The sequence below is a fragment of the Etheostoma cragini genome, chromosome 15, assembly GCF_013103735.1.
Source record: "Etheostoma cragini isolate CJK2018 chromosome 15, CSU_Ecrag_1.0, whole genome shotgun sequence".
Classification (NCBI taxonomy): Eukaryota; Metazoa; Chordata; class Actinopteri; order Perciformes; family Percidae; genus Etheostoma; species Etheostoma cragini.
In genome coordinates, this window is record NC_048421.1 from 722,980 (window position 1) to 732,231 (window position 9,252).

The following is a 9,252-nucleotide window of genomic DNA, read 5'->3' on the forward strand; positions in this document are numbered from 1 at the left end:
GCTAGCTGTGTCTAACCACATGAGAAGTGTTTAAAGTTCTACAAACTGTGTGCTTCAATCAATAAAGTGGTTTGTACATTTGCAACTTTGGTTTTGCGAAAGGATTTTAGTGTTTTAGCAACTCAGAAATACTGTAATGACCCAAGGATCCTGAAGGGCAAAATCAGCAAAGAGGACCAGAAGATGCCGGTAAAAGGTTTATCCAGTGTTTTTTTTTGGGGGGGGGTTGCTGTCTCCAGGTTCATTAGAAACTAATTTACGAAGGTAAATATGGTGCAAAAGGTGAGTTTGTAGAATACGATGTGAGAACTTGCAGAATGAAAAATAATATTATAATTATTATTATTTCATGTATATGTATATTTTTTGTGCTGCTTTAACACTGTAATTTCCCATTTTTTTGGGATCAATATCTATCTATCTATCTATCATTATCAGGTAGTGCAGGTGTTGTGTACAGACTAAGCATACAGTCATACACTGGTACTTGTGTGTGTGTGTGTGTGTGCGTGTGTGTGTGCGCGTGCGTGCTACTATATGTTGCGTTCCCTTAAGCTTGGGCTGATTACATAACTGCTTCAATAGCCTGCCTGACACACTGAATCAATATAGGCGTATGAATATAAGAATTCAACATTATTGTGGCCTCAGCATTAGAACACGTGACCAACATTACATTATTGTAAAAAAAAAAATCAAAAAATTGAAGAAAGAAAGTATTAAAGGAAGCTTTCGAGCCTTTGTACTAGATTATTAATATTATCTAGGTCGGTGTGTATTTATACCCTTTTATTTGTGAAGCGGAAACCTCGCCGGAAATGGAACAAAACAGCTTCCGGTCAACACTCGAGGTCCCGCCCCACCAGTCTGTGCCATCTTGTATTTAGCAAAGAACAAAAACGGTTTAAGAAACAAGGCACACCTCGGGATGGGGCGCGTGCGTTAAGTCGGGTTTTAAGAGGGTATCTTTAAAAACAGACAGGTGTCACGGGACAGGATGTTTGGGAGTGGGTCCTCGCGCAGAAACATCAGCCACACCCCGGAGAACCGCTAATGTTACCGTTAGCTCGAGCTACCCAAGCTAAGCTAGCCAATTAGCTAAGGCTAGCGACGCGAGCTAACGAGGGCAACCGACGAGTTTCTGTTTGAACCAGCTAACCGTTGATTAACGTCAGTCTCGGGACTTTTTTGGGGGAAATGAGACCGGTGACGTGTTGATTGTCCACCGAGAGAGGAGACCCGGGCTATGAGGAGAGAGGCTCGCTAGCTCGGCTGCTAACGGTTGGCTAACGGTTGTTTTTCGTTCCGGAGCGGAACCACAATAAGCCGCGGTAAGTGATGCTACATTCAGTTAGCTTGTTAGCTTGCTAAGCGATGCTACCTTCAGTTAGCTCGTTAGCTTGCTAAGCGATGCTACATTCAGTTGGCTTGCTACATGAAGCTACATATAGTTAGCTTGTTAAGCGGGGCTACATTCAGTTAGCTTGTTACTTGCTAAGCGATGCTACATTCAGGTAGCTTGTTAGCTTGCTAAGTGATGCTACATTCAGTTATATTATTAGCTTGTACAAAGGTGGGGTTCAACCTATGGCTGCCTAATTAATCGCAATTTTGTCAATATCGCAATATTGACTAGGTTGATATCTAAATTGCGGGCGGAGAGGGGGGGGGGGGCATTGTTTTTTTTAACGTCGTTATCTGTCAAACTTCCAATCGTGTCCTTCAGACGTCAGAAAACATCTTTGTTTGGGGCTACAACATCCCAAAAAAACCCTGTAATCATTTCCATTTTAACACTGTTTGAATGAAAATGAGACTGCCGATTCAAAATGGATCACTCCCTCCAGAGTGAGTCATAGTACGATAGCAAGATCAGTCCAAACTATCACTATTGGATGTTTTCCTCATGTCGTGCTGCCCCACTTCAAGTCTTTGGTCCGGGATTGTGGCTAGAAGGGATACAGCTACGGCCGGATGTTAAGCAAAATCTCGCGGGATATAAGATATTTGTGATTTTTTTTCGCCTAGGACAGCATGTTCGGTCCTTGTGAGTTTTAATCCAAATCCAAATTTTCGTAAACTAACTAGTTGTTTGGTGTCTCAGTTTAACTGTCCGTAGCTGTATCCCTTCTTGCCTCAACCTGGGTCCGCGGACCCCCCAGTGGTCTTTGGTTTTGCTTTTCAAGGCCCTCGGTCAAATGAGTTTAAATCAGTCAATCAAAATACATTTACACATCACTTTACAGCAACCAGCAGGTGTCCAAAGAGCTTAGCATCAGAAACCAAGAGTTTAATTATGTTAATTATGTAAATACTGTATCATAATATTCCTTTAGCTATGTAATTATCCACACTCCTTTAAATGTCTTTATTAGTTTATTTATATTTATACAATTTTGTGCAACTGTAACACAGAGTTTCCCTTCGGGGATCAATAAAGTATTTCTGATTCTGAAAAACACATCGCTCAGTAGAAAGTAGTAAGTTGTTCCAGAGTCTCGGGTCAGCAACTGACTTCACTTCATAATCCATTAACAAATATTATCTTTATCTCAATTTCAAACAGCTGAGATAACATGCAGTATATGTTCAGTTTTTGTATTTTAAGAGCCCATTTTTTACCATAAAAAACAAAACAAAACAACAAACGGGTTAAATTTGACCTGAGGACAACATGAGGGTTAAAGGAGAACTACTACTTCCCTTCTCTAAATCCATACATGTTATTCCTGGAAGGGTCTGGGAGCCTGAGTCACGGAGACAGACTCCGCTGTCTCTTGGTGAGCCACGATTACTTCACATCACACGTCATTTAGCGGACCCGTTTAACCCGTCTGTGCCGGATGCTTCGTTCCAACACATCACATCTACCGCCGGTTACTGCGATGCCAACTCTGAGCCTCCTGCCGGCTGCTGCGTGGCGCAGCGTTCTGTCTTCGTCGGTCTTTTCATGACGCGTGCAGCAGAGAACGCACCGTCATTGGTTCAAATACACCGGAGGCGGGTCTTGTTGGCTATTTAAAGCCTCGTGACCACCAAAATGTACCGTAGTTTGCTGAAAATCACGTCAATCAACCAGACACACATGTGCGTTTTGTTTATGAATGTTTGAGAGACGAGAGAGAAAATGTCTCCGACAGAGGAGGAGTTAGACAGCGAGGGCGGGGACGTTGAGGTGGAGGATAGTGAGGAGTTTGGGAGGGAGGATGTGGTAGATGATGATGATGATGATGAAGAAGTGCTGGATGATCCTCTGCGCCACGCAGCAGCCGGCAGGAGGTTCAGAGTTGCATAACGCAGTAACCGGCGGTAGGTTTAATGTGTCGGCGCCAAGCATCCGGCACAGACGGGTTAACCAAAGCATGGAGAATGGAACCTGGTCTCCCACACCAAAGGCATCACCACTAGTAGGGAGGGGGGGGGGTCCAATTGGGATATTTTCATTGACAATACCTTGACACCGGCGCCAAGTATCAATAATCATTATTTATTATACCTGTGTTGGTCAGTTTGTCTCGTTCTGCAGAGATAACACTGAAGTAAGATGAACAAACTGAGAAATGTTTCTTTTTAGATGAAACAGATGTTGATAAGTTTCCTTTTGGAGACGCCATTAGAAATTGGGAAAAATCAGAAGTTGGGGGGGGAAAAGGTTATGATATAAATTGCAATATATCGCAGAATATTGTTTAAAATCGCAATAATATTGTATCGTCTTTAACCCTCCTGTTGTCCTGGCGTCACATTGGACCCATGGAGATCACGCAGTCAAAATAGGACTGCGTTTGTCTTTTTCAGTCCTCTTGTTGTCCTCTCTTTGACCATGCAACAAATATTATTTCCCTACACCTTTCTCAATGTCTTAGTCTTTTTATTTATTTATTTTTAAGCCCTCGTATTGTCCTCCCACTCACTATGCAACTTTTTAAAGTAAAACCCTTTTTTATAGTATTTCCTCCTGACTGTAGACCGTAGCCGCATGCGTCTGCTGCTCCCTCGCCTCGGATTAAACACCATCAGGTCACTGAGGGCCAGGATGTATACAATGGGAAATCGGTTCACTGTATTTTTAAAGAAATGGGGGGTCGGAGGGAGGGAGGGAATCGGTCTCCTTGTCTAGCACTTGTGCATTGAACCAGCAGCAGAGCTCCAGGCTGAACACGCCCCCCTGTGTTCAGCAGAGACCTCGGGCCGTGTTTCCGTGCATTCAGAGGCCGCGTTGTGTAGCCGCAGCTACGTTAACCCCATTATAAGACCACGTTGCTCTTGGCTCAGTGTGCAGGCTGAGATTACAGATTCGGGAGGGGAGGGGCGCTGATTTAGTCGGATGATTTATTTTGAAGCTGTTTTCACACGGATGTTTGATTCCAGGTGGGCGGCGGGAGAACTGTGGCGCTGTCAGTCAGCTGATCTTCAGATTCCTCTCAGCACACGCGTGTGTCGTGCATCGAATTAAATTGATGTGAAGATTTCTCTTCATGCCCGGAGCTTATTAGCAATATTCTTCAGTTATTTTTCAGCCAAAGCTCAAATTGAGTAATTTTTCTATTAATGCAAAATGGGATTGTCAAGCAGACAAACTGACTAACACATATAATAACGGACTCATACTTGGTGCCTGTGTATTGATACAGTATTGCCACTGAAAATGTTGCAATACTATGCTGTATCAACCCCCCCCCACACACACACACACACACTAGTTATGATGATTTTACATTTATTCAGCTGAGTTAGTGCACAAAACAGCTCGGCTGCTGCACTTTAAGATCTGATTATCTATCACGACTAACGTCATCTTCAGGATATTCAACAACATTACTGCAGATGTTCCTCTCGTCGTGGTCTGGTCTGGGACGCCCTGGTCTGGTCTGGGACGCACTGGTCTGGGACGCACTGGTCTGGTCCGGGACGCCCTGGTCTGGGACGCACTGGTCTGGTCTGGGACGCCCTGGTCTGGGACGCTCTTGCCTCCACAGTCGAACATCCAGATTCCGCTGCGTGTCCCAGCTTGTTGGCTGTTTTCTGTCCCTGATAGATTGTCCTGGGAGATAAAGACTGTCTCCCGTCAACGCGGCGCTGAAACAACAACAACATGATCACTGTTAAAATTCCTGAAATGTTAGACTCGTAGCGGTGGAATGAACTAAGTACATTCACTGCAGTACTCAGTAAGTACAAGTACCTGTACTTAAGTAAACATGTTGAGGAAAGGAAAGACGGAAAGGAAAAGACGACAGAATGAATGAGAAAGAAAGGGAGGAGACGGACAGAAAGAGATTGTCTGTGTGTTTCTGTTATTATTTCTTCCAAATAGTTGCTTTGAGGACATAGTTTGAAGTTTGAAAACCCGATAATAACAATCGCAGTACTTCTAAAACCAATGTTGTTGTGTTGTGTTCACACCGTGCTGTGGTGATCCTCCGAGCCGCCGCCCACATGACTCAAGCACGCCACCGTCTAGGGGCGGCCGTAGTGGCGATAACGCGGCCTAAAGTATTCCTGCTGTGCCTCTGTCCTGACCTTTGACCTCTGCGCTGTGTTCCAGGCCCTGGCCATGCCCTCGAGTGCACGGTCGGGCAGCATCAAAGACCCCGAGGTGGCCGACCTTTTCTGCAAAGATGACCCGGAGAAGCTGTTCGCCGACCTCCGAGAGATCGGCCACGGCAGCTTCGGAGCCGTGTACTTTGTGAGTAGAGACGCGGAGTCCTCTTGTCTGTCTTTGTGTGTCTGAACAGCGGCTTCACCTCGGGGGGGTGGGTGGGTAGGTGCATGTGTGTATGTGTGTGTGTGTGTGTGTGTGTGGTTTTGTGTGTGTGGTTCTGTCTGTCTTTGGTCCTGGTGTGTCTGAAAAGCAGCTGTGTGTGTGTGGTTCTGTATGTGTGGTTGTGTGTGTGTGTGGTTCTGTCTGTTGCTGTGTGTGGTTCTGTCTGTGTGTGTGTGTGTGTGTGTTTCTGTGTGTGTGTGTGTTTCTGTCTGTCTTTGATCCTGGTGTGTCTGAACAGCAGCTGTGTGTGTGTGTGTGTGTGTGTGTGTGTGTGAGTGAGGTTGTGTGTGTGTGTGTGTGTGTGTGTGTGTGTGGTTCTGTGTGTGTGTGAGAGTGAGGTTGTGTGTGTGTGTGTGTGTGTGTGTGTGTGTGAGTGAGGTTGTCTGTGTGTGTGTTGTCTGTCTGTCTCACTCTGGATATAAAACCGAGACCTAAACACACAAGGTGAAAACAGGATCTGCAGCAATGTGCAGTACAACAAAAATATGGTGTTTTTAGAAAATCCACAGAAACCTATTCTGGTCCAACCTCAAAATAAAACTGAACCTGCTCTAGTTGCTAAGTTACGTCTGGGCTGGATGTGGCCCTGGTGTCTTGAGTGTTTTAATGTCCTGGTCGTTTTGTTTCTGTCCTCCAACAGGCCCGAGATGTGCGCAACAATGAGGTGGTGGCCATTAAGAAAATGTCGTACAGCGGCAAGCAAACAAACGAGGTAACCCCCTTTACAGATATTAATAAGTCCTCCTTTTTAATATCTGTAAAACACCCTTTCTTTCTAAATCAAAACAAATGTTCACAATCTACCGAGGAACTCTTTCAGTTGGTTCAAAAATGGCTGGCTGTTAAAATGTACATCCGTATTGTCATGGTCCCTCCACAATGTGTCGAGTGCAGATTTGAGTCGTGCATGCTCCGATTTAAACGGTTTACAACCTAACTGTCATACTGAGATTAGTGAAATCCATGAAATAATAAAGTTTTCTCATTAAAAACAATAAGAGAAGATGGAAATCCTCTCAGAAACGTTGTAGCTATCTATGGTTGATTGATGCTAACGTTAGCTCAAAACACCATTCACCTGACAGCCTTTGTTGTGTTTGATGCTAACATGTAGCTAAGCTAGCAGTGAACCAAATTGGTTAAGTAGGTCCATTTATACTGTGTTGACATTTCAGAAGTCTCTCGTTAGCATCTTGTATGCTACCATAGATGCTAACTACTTGTCGCAAAGTGACTCATGCACTCATGAGCTCTCCTCACATCGGGGAGTGACATCCATATTATTCCTTCCTGAATTATGGATTAATACAAGTTTATAAAATTACTTTGTCCTCCACCTTATCCTCACAAGTCATTTCTTTCTCACTGCATGTCTTGACAAAGAGAGACGTTTGATAAATAACATGATGAAGGTTCTGGTAATTCATAATTCAAATATTTCTCTTGTGATAACGATCTGTGCCTAATGAGCGGCGTGTTGTGTTGATGTGCAGAAATGGCAGGACATCATTAAAGAGGTGAAGTTCCTGCAGAAACTTCGCCACCCGAACACCATCGAGTACCGGGGCTGTTACCTGAAGGAGCACACGGCATGGGTACGTATGTCCGTCAGCAGGAACGTCCTACAAGCTGTGGGAGATGAACACAACCGGCGGTCCTTTCCCCAGATTTAAAAAAACCTTAAACTCAGACAGCCCTGTCCTGCTCCCGCACAGCGCAAAGTCAGACGCAAGCTAGTTTAAGACCGTCCAGCTACAGGGAGGTGTGTTCAGGTGCATTCTGGGCGTGCTGGTCTTGCAGGGAGGTGTGTTCAGGTGCATTCTGGGCGTGCTGGTCTTGCAGGGAGGTGTGTTCAGGTGCATTCTGGGCGTGCTGGTCTTACAGGGAGGTGTGTTGCAGATTAATTTAGGTTTATAATAAATTTTGCCTCACCAAACCCCAAAAAGCAGAATTTGGCAGATTTGCTGACTTTGAGACTAAGATAGAGTCGGCTGCTTTTAAATATGTAATCTTTGTTTTGTTTGCTTTGCTAATTTGTATCATGGCTAAAGACCTTTTTGGCTGACTTATGTCGGCAATAGACATGTATCGGTATCAGTACCGTTATCGCCTAAAACGCTGGTATCAGTATCAGGAAGTACCGGAGTTCACGCACCAATCCCACGTAATAAAGCCCTGAAGAAACTGGACGTTAAAGTAGATTATTTAAGTTGTTTTTCTGTAATAACTGCCTGTTAAACTGGAAGATAACAGAACGTTCTGTAGCGTTCATCGTTCGAGAGTTCAACCTGAGCCGGGCCGACGCCAAAGATAGAAATCATGTCTGATCCATTCAGGGAGAGGAGTCCACAGCTGATCAGACATGATAAGATAAATGACCCAGTGGTATCGGATCAGTACTCGTATCGGCCGTTACACAAGTTCAGGTATCAGGATCGGTATCGGGAAGCAAGAACTGGTATCGGACCCTCTCTAGTCGGCAGCTTTTTTTTTTTTAAAGCTACGAAAATGCCACGAATGTAAGAAAGCACCGGTGCGGTAACTAGGGACTCATCAATCCGACTTTTTCATTCCTGGTGTCTGAGCTTTGTGTCGATCCTGATTCCTCTACCATTGTTAGTTACCATTAACTAAAAATAAACTGTATACCGTCCGCCTTATACCTTGTTTTCAGTTTTATTTATTCATTTTTTTTATATTTTTATGTAAAGCAATTTGAAACTCCCTGTTGCTGAAATGTGATGCACATAAAGCTCCCTTGCCTTCCTTCACCACGTGGCACCAGACCCTATAGATAGAGCCACGTGTTGAAATCAACTGAAATCCTCCTTTAATTCTACAATAAAAGGATGCAACTAACTCATGTTTCCTCCCAACGGAGTATTTCCACGTGTCTTATGTATCTGTAATGTCATAGAAAGCAGATGAACGTGTCTTTGTGTCTGATTGATTCCCAGCTGGTGATGGAGTATTGCCTGGGCTCGGCCTCGGACCTCCTGGAAGGTCCGTTAACACCCCGACACTCATGAAAAGATCATTGTTTATCCGCCTGTCGTCGTGGTTTGTGACTCTTTGTTTCCTTTTTTCCTCGCAGTTCACAAAAAGCCGCTCCAGGAAATAGAAATAGCTGCTATTACCCACGGTGCACTGCAGGGATTAGCGTATCTTCACTCTCACAACATGATTCACAGGTAACACCTTTTTTTTGGTGTGTTTGTGCGTGTGTGTGTGTGTGTGTGTGTGTGTGTGTGTGTGTCACATGCCGGCAACTTTGAATCATTATCGCTGATATTAACTGTCAACACACCAAGTTACAAATTAGGAATTATACTCTTAATTGGTTCCCTCTGGTATTATTGAACAACTCTGTTATTACACTACACACAGGACTGAAATACACACACATGCTCAGGTCCTATTCATACACTAATGGAGACTGAATCTCAGACGGGGGGGGGGGGCTGCCAGTGCTGGACCAGCAGCCT

General features: G+C 44.4%; 2 protein-coding genes across 2 annotated transcripts in view; one reads left to right on the top strand and one right to left on the bottom strand.

Annotated features, from left to right (window-relative positions):
• The window catches only part of LOC117958237, an 859,617-nt gene that overhangs the window by 651,257 nt on the left and 199,108 nt on the right, over positions 1–9,252 (bottom strand). The window lies entirely within an intron of this gene.
• LOC117958075 (serine/threonine-protein kinase TAO2-like) overlaps positions 852–9,252 on the top strand; it is a 21,562-nt gene continuing 13,161 nt past the window's right edge. The window contains exons 1-6 of the mRNA XM_034894327.1: positions 852–1,331; positions 5,549–5,689; positions 6,408–6,479; positions 7,261–7,362; positions 8,725–8,770; positions 8,862–8,958. Coding sequence (XP_034750218.1) covers positions 5,558–5,689; positions 6,408–6,479; positions 7,261–7,362; positions 8,725–8,770; positions 8,862–8,958 — 449 coding nt within the window. The 5' untranslated portion in view covers positions 852–1,331; positions 5,549–5,557. The remainder of the gene's footprint in view (positions 1,332–5,548; positions 5,690–6,407; positions 6,480–7,260; positions 7,363–8,724; positions 8,771–8,861; positions 8,959–9,252) is intronic.